Source organism: Dermacentor variabilis, chromosome 4 (assembly GCF_050947875.1).
Source record: "Dermacentor variabilis isolate Ectoservices chromosome 4, ASM5094787v1, whole genome shotgun sequence".
Lineage (NCBI taxonomy): Eukaryota > Metazoa > Arthropoda > Arachnida > Ixodida > Ixodidae > Dermacentor > Dermacentor variabilis.
Genome location: NC_134571.1, coordinates 59255757 through 59280591, shown reverse-complemented (window position 1 = coordinate 59280591; position 24835 = coordinate 59255757). Strand labels below are relative to the sequence as shown.

Here is a 24835-nt window from a genome sequence, read left to right as displayed (position 1 = left end):
ACAACGGTAAGCCCATTGGGTATACAGTTAAAACTTGATATAATGAAATTCTTGATATAACGAAGTATTTAACTTTTCATGACCTCTTGCCATAGAACACCATGTATTTAAAACCTCAATATAGGAAAGTGGGTTTGTGTACGATTTCAGTGTAACGAAATTTTACTTCTGCCGCAAAGAAATGCTGAGACAATAAATGGAAACTTCCACGGACGCAGATGGTCAAATGATTAAAGTTTTAGTATGCATACGTTGCATACGTAAGATCGCTACGTTCTGCAAAGTGCACATGTAAAGAACGCAACATGAACGCTACATGGTGCGTAAGCGGCCGCCACGTACGCACCATCTGATTCTTGCGCGCGTACATGGGGAGCCTTGCGGGCTGCTCTCGTTTGTTCGGGAGAGTGTGAGACAAGAGACATTCGCTATTAAGCTTCTTGCCGTTGAGTGCAGTGTTTTTCATTGAAAGAATTCACCGCTGTCAGGAATGGCACCGACTCCGCCTTTGTGGGCCTCACGATTGGCTTTGAAGCTAGGAAAGCACGGTGTATTCCATAATGCCGGTTCCCGAAAGTCAGCTTTACCTCAATATAGCAATTTTATGCTCTGAAGCATACGCGAAAGTATTGCGGTGAAGCATAACAAGCATGGGAAGGATCAATTGTCACGGGACACAGTATGTATTCCTTAATTATACACGCGTGCACCTGCCATCTCCTGTCACAGCACGAGCACCAATATGCTTAATAAGTGTACTGGCAGTCCTTCAGAGCTTTTTCGGATGTGTCTGTGGTGATTTGAGCCCTTAAAGGCAATAAAAGACATGGATTCATTTTTTCGAACTGCCCGATTTTTTTTTTTTTTTTTGACGTTTTCGGGGCCCCTAGGGTGTCCGAAAAATTGCACATTGACTTTACAACTGAACAAGGGGATGATTAAAATGGTCCGTGGGGCAAGTGCGTGGTGGTAGGGCATGAACACAAAGGAACTATGCATTGAGGAATGAACGGTAAAGGAAGCGTGCCATCGTCGATTCTTTGAAGGAGCTTGAGCTCAAAAAGCGGTGTTGGCTGATGTCGAGATGCAGGTGTCCCTCATCCAAACCAAAATAAACTCTTAAAAACAGTGAAACGCGAAACTGAGGCATTGTGCGCGGGCTGAGAGTATGTCAGCTGAGGTTGACTTGCCAGCTGTTATGAGTGAATCTCACTTGTCACAAAATTTGGGCCTCATAACAATGAGCTTGCTATCAGTTGATAGAAATAGCTCATATTTGAAAATATTTGCTTCTATATGCATCTCCTTTTTATTTGTATTTGAGAATGTTAGACTCAATTTGCAATGGGATTTACCTTTTTTTTTTTCGAAGATATTTTATTCACTGTGCATTTTACTAATCCCTCCCTTCTGTTTTCTCTTGAAGTAAAATAAGTGCTACTACTTACTATTCAAACTGGATTAAGCCATCTTTTAAAATTTTTTAACATTATTTCTAAAGAGCGACAGCATTGGGCTACATGATGTCAGGCCATCTTGACATAAAACAAAGTTCTGGGTCACTCGGGGAATTTTGTAAAGGCACTCAGAGAAAACCTGGAAAACTCGAGAAACTTGGAAATGTCAACTTGGTAGACACCCTATTATTTGCATAAAAGGTTGAATTTCAATACAACAAAATTTCAATGTAACAGATCAATTTGCCGATTTTGCCTACTTCGTTAATTCAGGTTTAACTGTACTACCTACGTCGGTAGTCACTGAAACTAGAGCTTCAAAGGCATTGTGTGTGCAGGCTCATATTTGTTCAAAGGTGAGCAAATGTGTATTTGGAAATAGGCAAGCAGCATCTCTGGGTTGAAAATGAGTGTGCAATGAAAAACGAGGGGCAGGCGAGCGCACCATTTTCCTTCGCCTACCCTTTCCATCTGCTCTTAGCAATCCCCCCTCCCCTCTGCCATGGGCGACCCCACCCTTTTGCCTCCCTGTCCTACCATTCTCTAAGTTTCCCCGTCCCAGCTGCCTCTACCTTATAAAACGGCAAAGAGGCACCATCTATTAGGGAAGCCAAGAAATTTGCGAGATGTATGTACTGCGCACTGGCTTTTTATGGACCTTGGCACAAAACACTTTCGTGTGAAAACATTTTTAGAGGATAATTTATTCACTATTAAGTATAACATGCTGATAAAATGTGTCACACTTGTTACAGCCTAACGAGTGAGAATCCATAAAAACTTCTCATCATGTCATTCCCAATGCGTTCCTGTACCGGCGTTATAAGCAGCTTTTGTGCTGCAATTCTTTCGGAACATGCAATTTATAAACTATTCACAATGCTGTCAAAAAATACTGCTTTTATTAACAAAAGGTAAATGTGCCTGATTCACGCATACTTTTGAACTTTGCATGAACTCTGCAAATAAAGAACCCTTGAGGCTTCTAAAGCACATCCACATCAGATATGTTAGCCGGCATGAACCTTTCATTTCTGCCATATGCTGGAGGAACACTGTGACAGAAATGCTTCTGCATAACGAGTTCTGCTAAGGTTTACATGGCATTAGTAGCTATCTTTAGTGACTTTAATCTTTCGTCTTGACTTGCAGATAATGAGTGAGCTCGTCAGCAATGGAGTTCAGATTTACCAGTTCCCAACAGACGATGAATCATCGGCTGAACTAAATCAAAGCATGAATGTAAGTGTGCTTCCTTGCCTTGCATCTTGTGCATTGCCATTTCATCCTCGGTGTGCTATTTGATTATGAGCCTCTTGCCCACTTCCGTACTTGTGCAAGCATCTCATGTAGTCTGTGTCGTATTGAAATTGCAGGCCCATGTTCCACTGGCTGTCGTAGGGAGCACAGATTTTGTCAGAGTTGGAAACAAGATGGTCCGAGCACGCCAGTATCCTTGGGGAACTGTTCAAGGTAAACCAAAGTCGCTAGTCTTCTCAACTTGGGTGGAGAGGCTGATGTATTTGCCTAGTCTACATGCCGGATAGCTTAGTGTCTATGACGTTGTGCCGGTGAGCTCGAGGTTGCAGTTTTGATGCCTTCTGTGGCTGCTGCATTTTGATGGAAATGAAATTCAAGAACGCTCGTTTACTTAGATTTAGAAGCACGTTAAAGAACCCCAGGGGGTCAAAATTAATCCAGTCTCTCCCTCTAATCCAGTCTACTCTAATCCAGAGTCGTCCTTATAATCAGATGATGGTTCTGGCACGTCAAATCCCAGAATTTGATTTTTGTAGTTGTCTACTCTTCCTTGCTCACGCAGAGGGTAGCAACACTACAGTGTGGCATTACCAGAGATAGTTTTCATGCAAAAAGTCATCCATTCAAGCGGAAACACTATTATTATACAGATGCACATAGCAGCCAGGGTTGCCAGGTCCAAAAAGTGCAAGGTAGCCAGAAAAGTAGCCAGTTTGTTGCTAAAATGGCAACACAAAATTGCTGAAATGGCAACACAAAATTGCTGAAATGGCAACACAAAATTGCTAAAATGGCAACACTAGGTTTAGTCCCCTTTACAGATAGATGCATAGCTGAGCTGGGCCCGTGGAGATGTCATCAAACCATGAAGTCATGGCTAGTTGGTTCAGGAACTTCGAGGCATTGCCACTACCCGTCTTTCATGTTTGCATTTTTTCTGGCTTAGTAGGAGTGGCTCGTTGCTGTTGTAGAAAGGCAATTCATTAAACACAGCTCTACTAATATTTCTGTTTAGGGTCTCTTTATTATGTAGAAATCAAAGCCTGCAGGTTGATCGTTCATTAAAAGGCCCCTCACCAGGCCCCATAATAAATTTTGCTTATACACTGGAAGTTACGTGTCCTCTAGGGAGTGTTCTGCCGTAAAAATTTTTCACATTGGCTCATTAATAGTCGAGATAGAAATATTTCAGTGTCACGGACCCATGATTTCAGGAGGCGAGCTTCACCGCTAACATACTTTCTCCACTTGCCCCGCTAGCCTCCGCAAGCAAAATTCCTTCCCTGTGTTCTCCCATACCGGACCTCGAGGATTGCATAACGCATATGTCGCAGGCCCTGCCTTCATTTTTTTCTTTTTTTTTTTCTTCTCGCTTTCTTGCGGTGCGGTGTCCTTCCGATGATGGTGTCATGTGCGAGCTGTTGCGATTGTTGTGTTTCACATAGCATACAATTTTGCGCGCTGTGCACGAGGACACCTGACTAGCGGTATAAGTCTGTGATACATGAATGCCGAGGTAGACACAAGCGGATCACAGAGCATGATCTCGTGCAGGAACACTGTAGAAAATTATAGTTTCAGTGCCTGCACACGCGACAGCACGATGTGGGAACAAACAGACGAAACTGAAGTACTGCGATGCGAAGTAAAACAAAAACAAAAAACGGTTTGTGTGTTTTATTTCTCTAAGCGTTAATTCGTCTATTCTAGCAACATACTACACAAATAACAGATGTTGGCTTGAATAATTCTCAGTCACATGTCAGCACAAGAGACTCCACAACACGAACACGTGTGCGTAGGCACACCAGCACAAGTACGTCATCCTCCAGCTTAAAGTGCGGCGGCCACCAGGAGAAGGGAAAACAGCGTTCGGTTTGAAATTTCAGATCTTTCTTTGGCGCATAGCGATGTAATACTTTGTAGGCACGATCATTATCGCTCATTGTATGCTCTGTGCTTGTCAGCTCAGAATGGCCAGACCTGGTGAGGGACCCTTTAAGCGATACCTATACTGAACATCATGTGAGCCACTTTTTTGTAATAAAGTAGGAGCATTGGCTTTGTGTCAGATTGAAAGTTCAAGTTATACCAAAGCTCTGGAAAAGAAACATGTCCGAGTTTGTTGATATACTATACATAATAGAGCAGTTCCAAGTATAGATAGTGACAATGCTAGCTGTAACAAAATTGCATAAAGCATGTGTAATTATAGACATGATTAGTCTTGTTCATGGATATTGAGGCATATCTGCAGGACTAGGTGATCTGATGCTTACATTTTTGGCTCTTGTAATGGCCCCTGCTGTTCAGTCCACGGCTTTATTCTCACCTTTATTCCATACTTCTATGTTCGCTTCCTTTGTTGTTGTATAGTATGCTATATGTCCCATGTAACTTGTGCCAAAGCTTTAAAATATGAGGTATCACATAGCTGGGGGGGGGGGGGGGGGACAGAACCAAGGTAAGTTTTTTTGCCATTGCTTGGAGCAAGTTGGACTATTCTTTGTATTTTGTCTAATTACATAATTAGTCATTAATTAAACTTCTGAAATACGATAATTCAGAGCAAAAATGTCAATGAGAATGTTGTAGGCAATTCCAAAAAATTCCCGATTCAGCTTTCAGTTGCTCAATACGCGCTACATGTGTTTTTTCCAAGCCTGAAAGAAAGCCTGAGAAACATGCAAAAGTGTTGCACTTTTACAACAAACGAAGCCTTCATAAAAGGAAACAACACAAATCCATTTAAGATTGGCATCACCACTGGAAATACAGAACCAACTCCTAATGGCTTCCTAAGTCTTTTTGTAAAATGGGCAAATAGCAAGCAAACCATTGATGTTAAGGCAGTTGGATTGCATTTGAACATAAATGTGTAGTTCAGCCAATTTCATTGGATGGTCCTACAGAACAACTTATTGACACTGCTCTGATAGGACTATTTTTTAAACTTGTTGCTTTCTTTATGTAGCCCTCACTCTCTTAGGCCATTATAGCCCTTGGCAGAGCATGACCTTCGAGCTTGCTGGCACAGCACAGGATTCCTGTGCTGCTGACGTGACGATGTGCAGCTGATTCTTTCAGACAATCCACCATTATTCTGTTGTGACTATTGCGGTGACTAATATCCCTGTCACACAGGACAGTTTAATGCCATCAAAATTTAGTGACATTAGCATCTAATTGTATTATTCGACTGCTGCACAGGAATATTTACTAGCGCCATTCGAATCTGATGACTTTCGCTGTCGAATAAATTTGAAGAACTCGTTTGGCTTTGCACTTAAAGCGAATGTTTACTCTCTACTCCAGAGACAGTAAAATGAGACATAATGCATTTGTCACTTGATAACTGTGCACGGAAAAAGCAATTTTTTGCATTTATATCATTTGCATTTTTAAGGTGTTTATTAACTCACGAAAAAAAAGCTATATTGCAGGCTGTCACAAAATGTTGTTGCTCTCCACCTCAGTGGCATCTGGGTGTCATCGCTCCGCTAGTTGGCCGCATTATGAACACTCGGTGACACATTGAAGGCTTGCTTGAAGTGACTTGCTCCAAGGTTTCGCAGAGGATCTTGAAACCAATGCTGACTCTTTGAAAATGTCCAACATTCTCGGTGAGCAGTGAAAGCAGTAGCCATAGTAGCTGCAACAGTGAATGAGTTTGCTTGAATGCACTGCTCAATTTCTTTGCAGTACTTGCTTGTGGGTCTATTTGAAGGTCTAACCACTTCCTCGGATTAATGTGCTTTGCTCGTAATGTAAAGTATGCAGTAACTATAATCACCTCACCTGCTGCAGCAGTCAGTTGTAGCAGGTGAAGCTTAAAGCATCCTCTTCCAGTGCCGCCGTGTCAGCCATATTGTTGGTTTGCAGTTTATCGGCTACCATGTTGGCAAAGCCTTGTCTTGGCTTATGGTGACCAGACATTCTGAAATAGAATGTTTATATGCATTATTAAAGTGCATTATTTTAGTCAAGTGACACCTCAGAATTGTTTGAAAATGGATTGCTTTAACAAACATTTCATACCTACCTTGTTCCACTTCAGTCGCCAATTACTCTTAAATGATCGCCATTGGTATCGGACCGGAAAAGCATTAATTTTGCATGTGTAGCTCTGCCACGTGGCATTCATTGCACCGAATGTCATTCGAATGTAAAGACATTAAACTGTCCAGTGTGGCAGGGGTGTATGCCATACCTTTGCACTGAACAAATGCTGACAAATCTTGAGGACATGTTTATTTAATGTTCTAGCCAGTATTGACAATGGCTTTAGTGCACTTTTAAGACTCCTGTGGGAATGTGCAGCTTTTGTGTTCTGAACTAGATGTGAACTGGGACTTCTCGTTGCAGTGGAGAATGAGAACCACTGCGACTTTGTGAAGCTTCGCGAGATGCTTCTGCGGACAAACATGGAAGACCTGAGGGAGCAGACGCACACACGCCACTATGAACTGTATCGGCGCATGCGATTGGAGCAGATGGGCTTCACAGACATCGGCACTGACAACAAGCCGATCAGCTTTCAAGAAACCTACGAACAGAAACGGCAGGAGCACCTCACTGTGAGTGCTGCAGCACTGCATCTCTTGCTACTAGATTGCATAGGAAGGATTTTTGCAGTATGTTAAATGAATGTTGAAGCCTGTAAATGGCACCAGGTTGAGTTGTTTGAGATTAAGAGCCTAAAGATTTACGGCTTATAACTGAGCGCTCAGAAGAAAAGTACGCTTTTAATGCAAGTGCAATGTGAAACTAATAAAAAGCTTGCTTATGACATGTAGAACCTGGAGATCTAAAGCTTATCAGCACTTCAAAATAAAAGTGTGCATGTAATACGAGTACATGAAACTAAAACAAAATTCGCAACTGAGCATGATGCAACCACTGAGTATTCTTCAAGCCTTTCAATATATGGAACATGAACTCGAGGTATCAGGTTTGATCTCAGCCTTTGGGGCTGCATTTCAATGGGGGCAAAATGCAAAAATACTTATGTACTTAAACTTAGGTGCACACTAAAGAACTCCAGGTGGTCAAAATTAATCCAGAGTCTCCTACTACAGAATGCCTCATAACCAGATAAACGAGAAGAAAAAGGGTTAACCGAGGGGCCCAATTTTTATTAGTCATATCATAAGAAGCCAACAAACACTGACACCAAGGACAACATAGGGAAAATTACTTGTGCTTAATAAATGAAATAAAGAAACGATAAATTATTGGAAATTAAAGTGGATGAAAAAACAACTTGCCGCAGGTGGGAACCGTATCCACAACCTTCACATTTATTAAGCACAAGTAATTTCCCCTTTGTTGTCCTTGGTGTCAGTGTTTGTTGGCTTCTTATGATATGACTCTTAACCAGATCGTGATTCTGGCACATACAACCCTGGAATTTATATTACGTAAGTCATTCATTATCTGACATTTAATCTGACAGAGCACTGAAACAAGCAGAGGTGTGGCGTGGCCACTGCTAGCGTGAACGCGGGAGCCCATGGCATCACTTCACGCAATGCCACCACCAGTGCCTCGTGAAGTGTTGCAGCACATGCGCGTTGTCTGCTATAGTTCCTCACACATGTTGTGTGCCTGCATGCACTGTTAACTCAGGGCTACAATTGTGTGCAATCGGCATACCAGCATGTGCAGCGAAGGGGAGGAACTATTGCAGACAAGCCGTGCGGGTTTCGCCAATCTCTTTGATTTTGCGCTTGCGCCACAAGACTTCATGAGGAACCTGTGGTGGGGCTGTGCAGAGTGATGCCACGGGCTCTCATGTTCCCGTTAGCTGTGGCCACACCTGCACAGTAGACTTCTGGCAATTCGAACCTGACGGTACTGACGAAATTGATCTAATTATCCTTGCGTAATGAACGCAGCCCCCACTTTTCCAATCAAGAAGTGTGCTTTCTTTTCTTTTTCTTGCATAATGATCACACCCTAAACTAGTTGCCGTAAAGTAGGAGACACACGGTACGATTCGGTGTCCAATATGGTGTTCGGCGGGCACGATTGTGTCCGACACCATGTCGGACACCGAATCGTACTGTGTCTCCTACTTTTATTGTGATGGCAATTATAGGGACGCTCCAGGCACATTTTTGGTGGCAGCGGCAAGCGCCGCATGGTGTAGGTGTGAGTGAAAGTGCGCGAGAGAAGCCAGCGATCGTGGCTCAATCTTCCACGCAATCTTTCGTTGCACACAAAGCCCCAGAGGGGAGGAAGGGGGGCGGCAGCGATGTTGTACTTTCGCAGCGACTGCGTATGCAACTGCGCACTGCACGGCCGCGGCACTCGTTATCTTCAAAGCGATCTGCATCAGTGGCCGAGTTGATAGCGACTCATACCTCTGTGCGGGCTGCATTCTTGCTGCTCAGTTTGCATTGAAGCGAATGTTTGCAAGTTTATACGGCCGATAAAACTACACATCCTTACTTCGTGTAGCTGTCTACACATTTGTTATTGCAAACGATGGTTCGCGTTTCGGGCAAAACAGATTTCTCTTTAGAGGTGGCCGTGGAAAAAAGAAAAACCTCTCAAAATTTTACCCTGCATAATGAACACACCCTCCAACATTGCGCATATTTTTTTTGGAAAAGTGCGTTCATTATGCAAGTAAATATGGTATTTGCCCAATTCTAGCACACCATGAATCAAGCATGTGGCCTTTTTCTACGCGTACAAAGTAAAAAAAAAAAACTAACCTAGAACTGACATTAAAGCTCTTGAAAAAATAAAAAATCTAATGTGTATGTGATTTTTTTAGCAAGAAAGAATGGCAGGGGTCTAATATGTGTCGCACAATGGCGCCCGCTTTCCTAAAGTCAGCCTTGCCATGATGCAGTTGTGTTGTGCGGTAATATATATGATTGCTGCTAATGCAGTTTTGTTTACCGCGCAGGCAATTTTCAGACCATTTTTCTTTAAAAAGAAGAATGTGCACATTAGAAGCAAGTATCTTAATCAAACATTGTACGCTATCATTATTGCTTGAAAACCTTCCTAGGGCAGTCTGAAAATAGACATTTTTGGCGAGAAACCGACTTGTGTTCTACGCATTCACAGTTCCCTAAACTCTGCCAAGGAATGTTGCCACTAAAGGGGTCACTATAGGTGTCTTTGTTGGGGTCACCGTAAGGGTTACGTGCCGCTATTGCCGTCTGGTCAAGTTCGAATTATCCAGCTAAAGCCAATGTTAGGATCGAAATAACGGACTTTTGGGCCCATAGAAATGTGTTGGTGCCGGCTGGGACCTTCTGTCGGGATTGAATTAATCGAAAAAATGAATTGCTGTATTTAGCCAAATCTAGCGCACACCTTTTTTTCAAAGAAAATGTGTCTGAAAATTGCATGCGCCTTACAATTGGATTCAAAACCAAAACCACTTTCGCGACATTGTCAACAACATGCTGTCGGATGAAGCATCCTTGTCATCACAAAATGGTGACAGAGTATGATGCTGTAAAGGTTGATGTCAGTTCATCTTATGTTCAACTACTATCTTGAGCAGTATTTTTGGCCAATAACTTTTGCAGATACTACTTTTGTGAGATGTCGCAAAACTCGACAGCAGATTCACCGGGTGCAATTGGCTGTCAGCGTTTCGGGCGCTGTGCCAAGCTTACTATCTGCGCACAGTGTCAGGAGTGCTGTCACACACTTTGGCAAGTCCGATGTAGAGGCTCGCAAAGTGACAATAGTATTTCTAAATGTGATCACTCGAGAATACCACACCTGCATGCTTGGTATCTGTGGCCAATGAAGTGTAAGAGACGATGCATCATGTCTGCAAGCTCATTAAAAAAATATGTTCCTCCTTTCTATGAAAGTAAATTCTGCACGTCTTGTTTTTTTCTGGTTGCGAACATGGGGACACGCTATATTTTATTTTATAAATTGGGAGCTTGTTACACTCAGGCGAATCTTGTGTTTGAGTGCACTTTTCTTTCTTTAAGCCTGCAAAAATTGGGTGCACATTAGAATGAGGCAAATATGGTAACTGGGGTTGAATAAACAGAAGTCTAGGGTATGTAGCACTGCATCAGAAGTTCGGCCGAATTTCGCAGGCTAACGAAAGAGATGAGCAACAGCACAGAAAAGGACGTAAACCAGCTAGTTTACTTTCATATTGCTCAGTGCGCCTTTAAGGCAAAGTTGTCATCCAAACGACAGTAGCATAACAATAGAAAGAAAAACCACATGAGTTTCTCAGAAAGGCTTCACAGTTGAAGCAAATTTTGTCTGGTCCAGGAATTCAGACTGTAACCAACTCCTTTCTGGTGCAGTAGGAACCATCTGAGCTAACTAGGAGGCTCACAGATTGCAGAGCAATGCATGGAGCTATTTCAATATGTTGAAGGGCTTATGAATGACTTCGGTACTCATCTCTGTATCATCCCCCAGTTTCCTCGGAACTTGCAGCAGCATTTCAAACATTGTTGTCATCTGTGCAGGAACTGCAGCGAAAAGAGGATGAAATGCGCCAGATGTTCGTGGTTCGGGTCAAGGACAAGGAAGCCGAGCTCAAGGAAGCTGAAAAGGAGGTATGTCTTCCATGCCCGCACCTTAAAATTTGCACTTTGGTTTGTTCCACCCAAACATAGCAGACTGTGTGCTCAACTATCTCCCAATTTCTTTTAAACTCATAGATGAGGATTCCAGGTTTGAAAATTCAATCCTAAAGGTTCCAAACTACTTCCACCCCCATCCCCCCTCTTCCCACTGCTATTTAACACACACAAGCTGCGAAAGCGTCTATAAAGTATGTTCGGTTTCTCCAGCAAATCGCTTGCAAACAATTTTTGCTGACTGAAAGGTACTGCATGTTGCATTCACTTGGAGTTTCTTAATATTTGTCGGCGATGGCAGCTAAGAGCGAGTTTGTTGAATGTGGGGCATAAGCTCAATGATTGGCTTTCTGGCTAGCAGATACTCTGAAGTTGACTTTGTGTAGAAATAGTGCATCCGAGGCCTTGGGCGTTTGTTGAGCGAAGTTTTTTTTTTTTTTTGCATGAATATTTATTTTGCCGTACAAAGTGTTGGAATTCAATCAGGAATTCATTAATTCGTTAGAACTCAATGCCACTGCTGTGCGTCATTCTACTGTACGTGGAGCTTCACTACATACAGTAGAACCTCATTGATAGGTCCTGTTTCGTACGATTTCCCAGCGTCAACGTTCATGATCGAGAACAGAAAGAATGACTTATAACATTATGCTTCTTTTTTACCGGTTGATACAGTCCCAGAAAACAATCTAACCGCATTGTCACACTGTGATCGTGTGATATGTTTTCCTGCCACTAGATCCAATGTAAACTAGAAAATGTGTGAGGGGCGCGCGGTCTAGAGCAGTAGCCACCTGCTGCAGCAGCATCCTTGCAGCACAGTCGAACCCGGCTATATCGAACTTTCAAAAAGATGCCTATCAGTTCGCTATAGGGCATAATTCGATATAAGCCTGCTAAAGAAGTGGATAAAATCATATGAAATTTATAAAATTGTTTTATTGATAAAACTAGCTTAGCTTTGCATAAGATGGCCCTGTATTTTCTTCTGCATGGGCAATCTCGCTGCCTGTGATGCACGCACTTCGCTACATTGTCAAAAGAGTCTGAGCAGCCGAGGTCGCAACCTTCCACATTCACGCAGAAGCACCAGACTAGTGCGCATGCATCAATCACCTCGGAGGATGTGAGCAAAGGACCATCGTTGCTTTCCTCATTGTGCCCACTTTCACTTGTGCTCGGTACGATGTCTGCAAGGTAGTCCTCGTCTTTGGGCTCTCCCGTGGTCACAACACCTTCATCTGCACTCACAAGCTCGTCGACTGTTGATTCGTCAACGCCTTTCGGAAAACTGACAGCTCGCTCCATACTTCGACAACACGGACAACGGCTTCATCGCGCTCACCAGAATTTCAGAGTCATCAATGGGCACGCGGAAGCCGGCACGTCTGAAGCAATTTCGAATGAACCACTTGACAGGGCCGTGCGTACGTGTCGGGTGCCACGGGCACCAGGTCACGAGTTTGTCCGCTTTAGCCCTAATATCCCCCTTACATTTCAAGATTGTGCTGACAGTGCTCCTCGGAATCTTGCACACTGCGGGGACATCTGTCCTCTCACCACGTTCGGCCGATTTATGATGTCAAGCTTCACGGCGAAAGGCAAATTCTGCCACTTCATCATGGCAACACTGCGGGAGAAGGCCCACAAGGCACAAACACAATGAACCAGAAAAGCAGCAAGATAACTCGCACTTGTGCCATCTTGCACCACGAATGCACAAGAGCTTCTGATTGCCTGTCCGAGCAAGCGCTGTGAACGGGCCAAGATCATTTTTTGCAGGAGGGTGTCGACGGCTCGCTTGATGCAGCGGGGTCACAGTAGGGAGAGTGGTTGGATGGAGCCAACTTCTGGAGGCACTTTTGCGCCACTTGTTCGATATATTGGGAGCCACCCTTATTTTTGTTCGATGTAAGCGTAATTTTTCCTATATATACTCATTGTGACTATACCGTTTTCAGAAATTGTTCGATATAAAGAATAATTCGATGTAAACGGGTTCGATAAAGTCAACGGCTTCCGGAAATTTTGACAGCTCGCTCCAAACTTCGGCAACACTGGCAATGGCATCGTCGCACTCACAAGCATTTTCAGAGTCGTCACCAGGCATGCGGAAGCCGGCACGTCTGAAGCAGTTTTGGATGAACCACTTGCACACGGCCACCTTGACATTTTGTACACGACCATGCATACACGTCGGCCACCACGGGCACTGGGCGTTTGTCTACTTTAGCCCTAACATACCGTATTTACACGATTGTAAGTCGACTCGAATGTAAGTTGACCTCCCATATCGCGTGACAGGTAAAAGAAAAAAAAAGCAGGAGCATACCCAAGGGCGCATTCGATAATGAAAATTTATTAGTAGCTGACATTGGTCACTGGACTACTCGTCTTCACTAGTGCTGCCATCGTCATCGTTGCTGCAGTCCCACAACGCGTCGTCGTCCAGCGAAATTTCACATTTGGCAAACGACCGCACCATGACATCTTGTGGAACAGTAGCCCATGCCGAATGCACCCGACCATACGCAGCCGTCATGGAGGCTCTTTTGACAGGTCCGGTTGGTGTAATTTCGCGGTCTTCTGCCGCCAGCCCCTCGTTGTAGTCGCAGTGGAGCAGGGCCTTAAAAGGTGAAGGTTCGGGTTTGTTTAATGACCATGTCGCACTTCACTGGCAGGGACCAATCACGCATTTCAGCGACGTACGCCGCAAGCTTAGCCTACAGCTCCAGAAAGCGTCCAAACTTCGGCACGCGGGAATTTTCTCACTTGCCGTCGCAGGTGAAAATTTCGCTCCGCTGCAGTCGCCACTCTCGCACCACCCGTTCAGAAACATCGAAATTGCGGCCCACTGGTGATTTGTTTCTTCGGCGTAAAGGATGGCAGCCCTCTTGAATGCTGCTGTGAACGAGTGCCGAACGATTAGTGGGCCTGGAGCACTCATGACGACTGGGGAAGCATAGAAGTAGCATGTAGCCGGCAGTCAAGTGGAACGCGTCAAACCAATGCCAATGCCTTTCAACAGAGAACGAGAAGCCCGCGACCGATACTCCCCGCCATAGTTTCTCACTGCTTCCCGCAAGTGCCGCCGTTCTGAGGGTGCCGCCGCAAATGGGAACAGCGGCGCTTCCATCAACTTTCGACACCCTCCCCATGAGTGTTGCGTGCACTGTAAAACTCTAAAAAATGTCGAAAAACCCTTCCGAAAAGCGAACAAACACGCGGGATAGTGGAAAGATACGGGTAGGGCCATAGAGCAAACATAAAACTGTAACTACGTTGTAACTCCTGTTGGTCTCGCTTTTTTGGTGGTGCCATGTTTTGGTTTCGACTGTAGGTCGACCCCCCAACTTCAGACTTTCAAATTTTAAAAAAGTGGTCGACTTACAATCGTGTAAATACAGTACGACTTTTTACCGCGTTCGACTTAGTTTGTGATTTCGAGCTTCACGGCAAAAGGCAAATTCTGCCGCTTCCCACTAGCCATTATGGCAACACTGTGGGAGAAGGCCCACAAGGCACAAACACAATGAACGAGAAAAACAGCGAGGCAACTCGGACTTGCAGGATCTTGCACGACGAGTACACAAGAGCCTCTGATTGCCTGTCTGAGCAAGCGCTGCGAGTCGGCCAGGATAATTTTTTGCAGGGGGTGTCGCTGACTTGTTCTATGCGGCGCGGTCACGGTAGGGAGAGAGGGTGGATGGAGCCGCATCACCGGGCTAAACCACCTTTAAGATATGTCGGCGGGTTTCCCCACTGCTGCAAGAGGAAGCCAACTTCTAGGGGCACTTTTGCACCACTTGACGTTCTATATATTGGGAGTCTCTGCTATTTTTGTTCTGTGTAAACGTAATTTTTGCTACATATACTCATTGTGACTATACCGTGTTCAGAAATTGTTTGATGTAAATGGGTTCGACATTGTCGGGTTCGACTGTATTTCCGGCAACCCTATTGCGATAAGCATCTTCACAACCTATCTGCTACAGTGTACATGGCGTAGTACAATTGGAAGTGTACTGCAGGCTTTTAGTCGGCTAACCTAAACACGCATATACCCTGCTGCAGGTAAGGCAAGAGCGTCATGTTTCGCTCTGCGTCATACTCTGGTGTCACCTGCCAGCTCAATTTCATTTCGGTTTCCCCATCGCCATCTGAAAATGCACGTCTCTGGCCGCTCAGGCCATACCAGCTCGATGGGGGTCAGCATCTTGTGCCACGATTCACACAACTCTTCCCTTACATAAATGTCAACTACAGCTGAATCTGCCAAAATTTTTAGTGACTTCGGGTTCCCAGTTACGTTTTCTCAGTATGTTTTTTCTCACATTTTCTACAGAACATATGAATGAGGTTCTACTGCAGGCAGTTATGTTCTAGTTCAGCAGAATGACTAGTTGGGCTTGTTGGTTGAACATAGTGGAAGGCTACAGTGCGAGAACCGACGGAGACTAAGGAGGCACACAAAGTACACAGACGCAGTGTGCCCAGTGTGTCGTATATGAGATACATATCTCATGTGGTAAAGTCTACATCAGGCAAATCGGCCAATGCATTAACAATCGACTTAAGGAACACCACAACAGCGTTAACACTATTCAAGGTCATCCAGGCGTGCACTGTCGCGAATGTGGGTGCAAACCTGTCTTCGACAAATGCAAGATTGCCATATCTAGGAGAAAATCGAGCCTTACTAGAGAAATTATTGAGGCTGTCGTAATTTCACATGCTGGAAGTAACTGTGTCAGTTGTCCCTTGATAGCTTTGTGTGAAAAAGAGCTGACCTACCTTGATTCAAATGCCAGGGTGCAATAGCGGTACAAGCAGGTTCTGTGCACATTTGTGATCTTCTTGTATTTTTTTTTTTTGCCAAGTGTTTGCTTTGATACTAGCTGCGTACCGGTAAGATAAACATTTTTGTTGAAAGTCAGCGCTGTGTCTGTGTACTTTGTGCGCATCCTTTGTCTCCGTCGGTTCTCACACTGTAGCCTTCCATTATGTTCTAGCTTTGCTGTAATACTTTGATGACATTGTTTAATGTGTGTTAACATAGTCTAATATAGGCCACAATTCGATGTATCAGAATTCATTGTAAGTAGTCTTTACTACAATAAGTGGTCTTCACGTGGGACTGATGTGCAGCTAAAAAATATTTTTCTTAGACTTGTCACACTCTGCAACGGACAAAATTAGATTTCAGATATTTCGCATCCGCAAAAGTTTTCAACGACCACTTTCATTTTTTGTTCCCAAGCTGCACGCCAAGTTTGACGCATTGAAGAAACAGCACGCCGAGGAGAAACGGAAGCTAGAAGAAGAGCGCAAACGGCTCGAGGACGAAATTCGTCAGCTCAATGACAAGAAAGCCCTGGTGCAGCAGGTGCAGAGCCACTCCTCTCACACGCTCACCCTGGGCAAAAGCAAGAAGAAGTGATGTCTGCTCACACCAGGCTGGCACATCACACCACTCTGCTTGTCACAAAGGGAACCAAGGGTGCTTGACGAAACTCTGGGGTGTGCTCTTTGTTCTGCTCACCATCGTGTCAAGCAGAGGGTAAGTTATGGCTGCGGCTGTTGGCAGGTCCTGGTAATGTTGCCAAATGTCCTCGCGTGCTGTCTTTCTAGAGTGCGAAGTAACAACACGGTTGGTGTGGCTCTTTTGTAAGTGCTGCTTCTTTGAAGTGAACCTCGGCACGTCCGTCTTATCCCGCATGTCACATCAAAGAGAGGAGGAGGCATAGCTATGGCTCATGGCAGACTCTAATAGTCTTGTCAAAGCGTCCTCGCGTGCCGTCCTATCTCTGGTGCAATGTTGTCAGTGCCCTGTCTTGTGAAAGCAACTTCTTTGATGAAATGGCATGTCTGTTCTTAGACAACATTAACAGGTTAAAAGGTCAGTGACGATGCAGTTTTTTCTAACTTACAATGGTGGAGAGTGAATGGTTTGGAAAGGTTCACATTGATAGTGATATTAGCTTACTGGTGCAGTGTAAGTGGTTCGCATTGGAAACAAGCAGCTTATAGTGAAGGCTGAACGAACCCAAATAATTTGGGTTCTTTTCTTTCTTGAAATGAGGGTAAGACCATACTTGTGAGCACCTTTTTTGTAAATGCGTAAACTGCTAGTTTTATTTAACTGGAGCTTGTGACTTTGTCACAAGTGCACAACTGAGTAAATTCATGTTTTTCTACACATCATCACACAGATCCATGAGAGAGAGAACTGTTTCGAATTTTTTTCCTTTTGCAGAATGTACATATGTGCTCTTTCCTTTGTCATCTTATAATGTATCAAATATGAAATGTGAATGCTGTGGTATCCATTGTCGGCCAAAGTTTTAACTACGGCATGTGAACTTGTGGCCATATTCTTGATTTGTAGCTTCTGGGAACTACAACTTTCAGTATGGTTTGGTTGGCTATGCTAGCAGAAGTGGACCTTTAGAAAAGAATGGCATGTTTCTCCATCACAGTTATTTTCATGCGGCGTAGTTCCTGGCTGCTTTGACAGGGTGCCCATCTTGCCAGCAAAGCATTGCACTTGACATTGCGTCGCACAAAAGTGAAATTATCCCCGGAAGTGACCAAATGAGAGTATGATCCTTTCTGTGAAACACCAGCACCTTATAGCAGCTGAACCAGATTGGCACTAGTGCTGCTTTTCAGCTGTTCTAAGACAATGCAGGTTATGTGACAGGCTGGATGTACTTTGTTTCAAATTTTCCTTTCTTTTTAGTCCAGTTGGAATGTGTCAGCTTAAGCTTGGCGGGACGAACAAAATTGTAGGAACTTCAAAAAGCATGGTAAAATCTGAAATGATGGTGAAAATAACCAGTGCCACATCAACAGAAGCTACCGTATGCTTCCTACATACCTTTCATTGCTTTTTTTTTTTTTAAATGGCTTTTGTTGCTTGCACCTTGTCAATCGTGAGGTTGTCTCAGAAGGCGAGAACTTCTTCAGCACTAGCAGATGTAGCGAGGTGTTGCCTAAATGGCATATCTTGCACCTCTGGAGGTTGAACCTGCTAGTTGTTCTTCTCGGAATATCTGAACTCATGTGGTTTGACAAGAGCTTAACCCATTCTCTTGTTTTAGCATTGAGTTCTTTATTCCATGTTCTCAAAGCTGTTTACTTGTGCTGATAAGCCCTCAGGTATGAGTGTACCGTGCTCTAGGCAAATGCTGCGTGCATCCAAACGCTAACATACGCTGTAGCTTGCAGAAAAACCGATGCAAACGTGGAGTGTTTTCAGATCAAATTGAATTTTATTTACAACTGCCATTTTTTTTTGTTAACTTGTATTGTTTCATGTTCTACTGTGTTGATCCCTAACATTGAAATGAGTTTAGTAGTCGTGAAGTCAGGTATCGAATCTTTTACAGCACACTGTTCCACTTTGCAATGCCAGTGCTAGATGTGCATTATACTGGCTGCCTTGTACATGCTGCTGTAGTAGGTGACACTCTACTTTTTAGCTGCTTAAGTTCCTCATCAGGTGGGGAGGTCTCTATGTTCTAGTAAATTATTATGGCTGTGTAGACTGCCTACTTATGAGTTGGCGGGGTGGCAACTGCTGCGGGAATTTAATGTAGCAGAAATTTGCCATTTTAGGTCCAAAGACTTGTTGCTTCATTTGTTGTATCGTTCTGCCACAGGAGTTTTTCTTGTAGATTTCACGTTAGGATAGTTTCCAGTAACAGTTTTCTTTTATGCGGACAAGAGATGCACAGTGACTTACTTATGTTTATACTATTTATGTGGGTCCTTCACAAGGAGTATATCCAGGTGTCACGCGTACGTTAACGCCTGGTACGCTTGCTTCAGCGGGCGGAAGGAACACACGAACGCAAGATGCAATACACACGTAACATTCATTCAATCGGCTATTTTAGTAACAGGAACAGACGGTCAGATTCAACACTTATCACACACGGAATGCGTCCACCCTTGCTCAGCTTTCCGCTCACTCTACCGCGTTTACAAACGTCTGTGCGGCGATCGTCTATTCGCTGTAGTAGTGGCGCTTACAGTACCGGTTTGGTTCGACGCGAGTATCGGCGTCCCCCCGGTCTGTGGTCCGTCGATGCGATCTGGTCGTCGTCAGTCGTTGTTAGTGTCCGGCGTCCCCGATGCCCCGGCCGACTTGACGAAGGCACGGTCGCTGCGGGTCTGTCGCGCTCCGGCAGAGCGCGGCTCGTGCCGGCTGGCGCTCCCGGTGCTTGCCGGCCCAGCGTAGTTCTCCGGACGGGACAGTGACTGGCTGTAGCCAGCCTCCGCGCGTCCACGGTCAGCGGCACAAACGCTGACGTGTCCTGGCGGGTAGGTCCGGGCCAGCGGTAGTTCCGACATCGGACATCTGCTCGCCGAGCCTGGTACTCGGGCGGGGCGTCGATGTGTCGCCTAGGACTTGGGGCAGGACCCAGAGAGGCGATCTCCGGCCGTCTTCTCCTGGAACGCTGCGCCCGGCCACCACGTCCTTTCCTGCGCGCGCCCCTTCTCCAAGATCGCGGCTCCACGCGCTCGCGCTCCACTCCTTCTTCCTCGTCTTCTTTCTTTCTTTATGATTGTCACTCCTGACACCAGGGGACTAATCAATCGTGTCCTTCGTGCACTTGGCCAGGGACAGTGGCATTTGCTGCCAAACTGGAGGTCGCGGGTTCGCACGGTGGCTGAAGCAGCCACACTTCAGCGAGACAGAATACAGAGATATCGGCACACATTAAAGAGCCAGGTGGTTGAAATAAGAGAGTGAGTGCTCTTGACTTGAAAACGGAAAGGTTTGCTGGCAAAGGAGTACTCACCTACATGCTACTTTGCTAGGGAGGGGAAAAGTGCAGACGGGAGGAATTAAAAGAATTGTGTGCTTAGTGACCTTCACTTCAGCCATTCCCTCAGTCATTAGAACTAAGATATCTTGAAAGGAATCTGCTGCCCCCTTTATGTGAAGATGTAGTAAGTGTTCCTTTGTGAGGATTGATTTATTTTATTTTGCAGTACCCTCAGGGTATAAATACATTACATGAGGGAGGGGGCATACATAGAAGAAATAACAGAAAAAAAAGAAACAGCCATAGAGAGCAGGTTACACATTTAAAGTTAAAAGAAAGCAGGAAAAAATAACCACTCATACAGTAGTTTTGCAGCAGGCTTGAAAGCTAATTTTTAAAAGCACTAGGATCATTTATGTTCATTATGGAAACATTGTATTTCACCGTGTGAGTTTGACTTTGGCCATTTTGGCATATGATTTTAGTCTGACATATTAGGTCTGTCTATGGAATCAGTGTTCTGCTATAGAACTGATTCTTGGCTCTGGATAACGTAATGATTGCTCTCAATCCATCTTGCGCTTTGTCAATGGTCCGAACGATGTTATCCGAACGATGTTATGAACAAACCTATGTTATCAGGATTGGCCAATCATGAGCAGTGAATGATAAGAAAGGAATAGAATCAAGCAAAAGGAATTACTAGATCATGCCCACCTTAACTCTCTCCTTACTTAAAAAAAATTCAGATTTTCACTGGTTTTGTGTATTATTTTTATGTGAACTAGTAGTTGTTGCAACATATACTGTCATATATCGAGTCATAGCTTAGTTGTCACGCTGAATTAAGACAAAGCAGAAGTAATCAGTCAGTGTTTCGAAACATGTTTCGTAAAGCTTCAGAAGAGCACTTACAAAACCACTGACTTTTGATTTTTACTCATAAGCTTGGCGAACACAAAGTGTAGTCTTAAAGCTATACAGGGAATAGTGTGCCTTGTAGATACATTTTTATCTGAATAAATGGTTGGAAGCATGTTGAAAACCCACAGTGAAATTGATCAACTCCCTATACCACAGTTCAGAAAGAGAAAGTCAAGGTGTTACGCTTACTCTCTAAGTATCAGCGTGGTTGTTGTTACATAATGTTGGTTGCCTCTTTGTCTTGACGCAACAGCAGGGGTTCACATGTGGGAAAAGTGCTGGCGGCAAAATTACCGGGCCGATTGTGATGTGAGACATAGGCATAGTTTGCTTCACCCTTGTGGTGCGGGGCATGTGGTGCGAGGTCAGTTGTGAAAATTCAACTGCATGGTTACGACAGTGAGCTCAGCATGACTACAACCAAAACAGTGTTGGTTTGGTGTTCATACATTGAAGTTCTCAGCTGTACCCCTTCACTTTGACAGGTATGATTTGTATTGTGTGAAGCATTGGTATTCATGCGAGCTGAAAATGAATGACAAACCTTGCCTGTATTGTGTATGCTTAAGGTTGGCATAGAGGAAGAAAGAGCATTGTTCTATAGACTTTCCTGCAAGGCCAATTATCTGAAAGGCCAATTATCAATTATTTTCTACTTAACTGTTATACAACTGGCAATTACAAAATTTTTCATGTTGCACAGTTCAAAGCAAGCAGCATCCTTCTTTCGCTATGCACTTCTATTGTTGCATGTGCTTCTTGCTACATTTAACTTAGTTCAGGGCATTTAGAATGGTATGTTTGCTACCAATCATGTGTGGCAATCCGAGAGCTCCACAAGCTTACTGTGGGAAACATGTAAGCACAAGGGACAAAGTATGTCTGCTGCTTGCAGCAGCAGTGTGCTGTAAAAATGCACTTGCAGTGGGAAACTGCCGTAACAAACAGCTATATGCTCATTGGTGAATACTTTTAATCAATTCTGGCTATCATTGTCATTGGCTGAGATGCCACGTCACAGTGCCATCTTGATGGAGCAGAGCGGGTGAATCGGAACACCTGCTGCGATATCGCACAAGGTGTTGCATGAGGGTAGAGGACGTTGCCGTGACACCATGTCACCATTGCACTTCGACGGAGCAGATACAGCGACGCGGCACCGCGGGGCAAGACGACCTGTCGTCGGTGAGGCTTCTCAAGTGACATGCGCATGAGAGTGCCGCCGTCTCGGTCTCGGAAGCTGGCGCCTGGTTTCTATCTTTCTCGCCCATACTGGGCTTAGCAGCCGTGTGGGCCTGCCGGCCTTGGTGGCAGTTGCTGCTTCCTCGGTTTCGTCACGCAGGACTTCAGTGGAATGCAGCGTCCTTGATTTCTCAGCAATATTGTCCAAGTGACTGGGGCCTACAGCCAACATGCTAATGTAGAAACTGTACAAAAAAAAAAGTAACCCACACCATTTAATCGCAAAACTCTATAACATACCTTGCAGCTAAACTCAAAAACTTTATTCGCAGCGCAAAACTAGAAGGACCACTCAGTGGCGTTCAATAGGACATTAATGCTTTTGCATTCACAGCTCATAAGAAGTGCTTAGGCGTCCTCAGATTTTTTATTTCGGTGTTCGTTAATTGGCTAGTCTTGCCAAACAGGATCGCCTAAAAGGAATCGTGCACCTCTGCTCAGCATCATTTTTACATTGTGTAGTTGAGTGCATTGACAGAATAGTACATACTATCACTTGGGTATCATGCAGGATATTATGCCACACAAGGGTGAAAATATCCCAGAAAATTATTGATTGACCACCCGCTTTTCGTTGTGATCTGTGCTGAGTGAATTAAGGTACCTTGAATTGCAGTGGAGAAGATGGGACATGCACTTGCGTTGTCTTGTATTTCGCGTGTGGCCATACCAGTTAATCTAGGTAGTCCACTTAGTGCAGATTGCACTTATAAGCCTCGGGTAGACAATTAGCTGATTGCACATGAAATGTGTATGTTTAGTGACTGTTGACCTTGCTTACATTGTTGGTGGTTTTCACAGCTGCTTTGTTTGTGTGAAGCAGCATGAAGGCAGACAAGTTTACAGCTTCAATTGAAGCACACCTGTGTTTTCAGCATTGCATGCGAGAAATGATATATGCTTTAAAGGAATCATGATTCAGAAGTCCTTTCTGCGGTTTCTGACATTTTCTTTCTGTGGTGGCTTAATCAATGCCTATATCACTCCTGGATATTGTCTAATTTGTTTTGTATTGTATTGCAAGTGATCGAAGTTCGCCCTTTGTAACATTAACAGGTGGTTCTAACATATGGTAGTTGCTGAAAATGTCATTGGTTCACAGTTTACAGTGACCTGATAGTTTTTCAGTGTTTTGCCAAACTTGGGACAAGGACGATGTACTGTTTAACATAGGTATTCCAGAAATGTGATGTAACAGAGGTAGAATTTTTTTCATGTCTCCTTTATAATACACTGAACTGCATGCTTGTATAAACTTTATCTGGAGATTGCTCACAAACTGTTTTCATCTCCCTTGACATTCCCTTACGGTGGTGTGTTGCTACCATGAGTGTGAGTGGTACTGATACGTACACTTTTGTACAAAACAAAAGGAAAACCTCCAGCTATATAACTTGAGATTTAAAAGCCTAAAATTCTGCTTGCATTTATCTTGCAGATCTTAAGTGTCCTTGGTCCTTGTGCTCTGTGTCATCCTGTGTGCTTCATACCTAGTCACTGTATAAACTGTGCTATTAAAGGAACTCTCAGAACATGGCTTTCTATCTGTTCAAGGGACTACTGTGCTAAATATTAGTGCATGTCAACTTGGGGGCTATTGGCGGCGAGGAGTTACGGAGTCGCCATCTATCGGAAGCGCCTCGCTGGCGTAGTATGAGGGATCACGCGGCGCACTCCTCATAGGTTTTGCTGTCAGCGCTCACTGAAAACACCACGCGCAAGCTCCCCCGGACATTTCTGTAAGTACTTTCGAAATGAGAGAAGTTTTTTACTGCCTAAATAATAATCTTGGGCAAACTGAAAGCACAGAATCGTTTAGACGCTATCTCTTTGCCGAATACGTACAGTGAATGCCACTGTGCGTGGTCGCCACGATGGAGTCTCCCGAACTGGCTTCTTGCGTGAAAGGTAGGTAAACACTGAGAGCAAACTATGTGAAATATGTTCTTAGTGTTTGTATAACTAAATGGAGCGCAATGGAATGAAGCCTCAATGCAGCGATTGCAAGATTCGCAGCGACCGACTGCGCGTCTGCATGCTTGTCCATGCGCTGTTTCGCTTTCACCGCGTGCGCGTTTTCGCACCGTGCCATGAGCTTTAGGCCGCAGAATATGAGCATTTGACAGTATACAAGCAACCATTGTTGCGTGGGCGCTATCAGAGTTGTTCAAAAATAATTTCATTGTAGAGATTTCGACGCCTACGGAGACTGTGATGTGCCGTCGCGACAATTCAATCTTTTTTTTTTTTTTCTAATTTTATGGACGTTTCAATATATTTCTCGAGTTGCGTTGCACTGTATGTTTATCGGTGTTCTCAGCATGCGATTTCCCACTGTTTCTTTTTTTTTGTAATCTGTAAGTGCATTAATTCATAAATCAAACATGACCATATGCCATGCTTTTTTTTTAAATGTGCTTCTTACCACTCCCTTTCCACTCCCATGAACTTGCCAGTATCTATAGCATCGACAAGTTCATAGACCAAACCGTCATGACATTAGTCGGGCAGCGGACTTGGGCGAGCGTCTCAGTGCGCGTTTTGCGAACATCGCAGACATGGTGCCGTAGCAGAAATCTTTCTAGTGTCT

The 24835-nt window shown here is 44.2% G+C and overlaps 1 protein-coding gene across 1 annotated transcript in view; it reads left to right on the top strand.

The window, feature by feature from the left end:
- Nucleotides 1-23777, top strand: part of Septin2 (septin 2) — a 35851-nt gene extending 12074 nt beyond the window's left edge. Inside the window, exons 7-12 of the mRNA XM_075689214.1 lie at nt 2610-2699; nt 2834-2930; nt 7083-7294; nt 11189-11278; nt 16563-19096; nt 19895-23777. Coding sequence (XP_075545329.1) covers nt 2610-2699; nt 2834-2930; nt 7083-7294; nt 11189-11278; nt 16563-16742 — 669 coding nt within the window. The 3' untranslated portion in view covers nt 16743-19096; nt 19895-23777. The remainder of the gene's footprint in view (nt 1-2609; nt 2700-2833; nt 2931-7082; nt 7295-11188; nt 11279-16562; nt 19097-19894) is intronic.
- The last annotated feature ends 1058 nt before the right edge of the window (nt 23778-24835 follow it).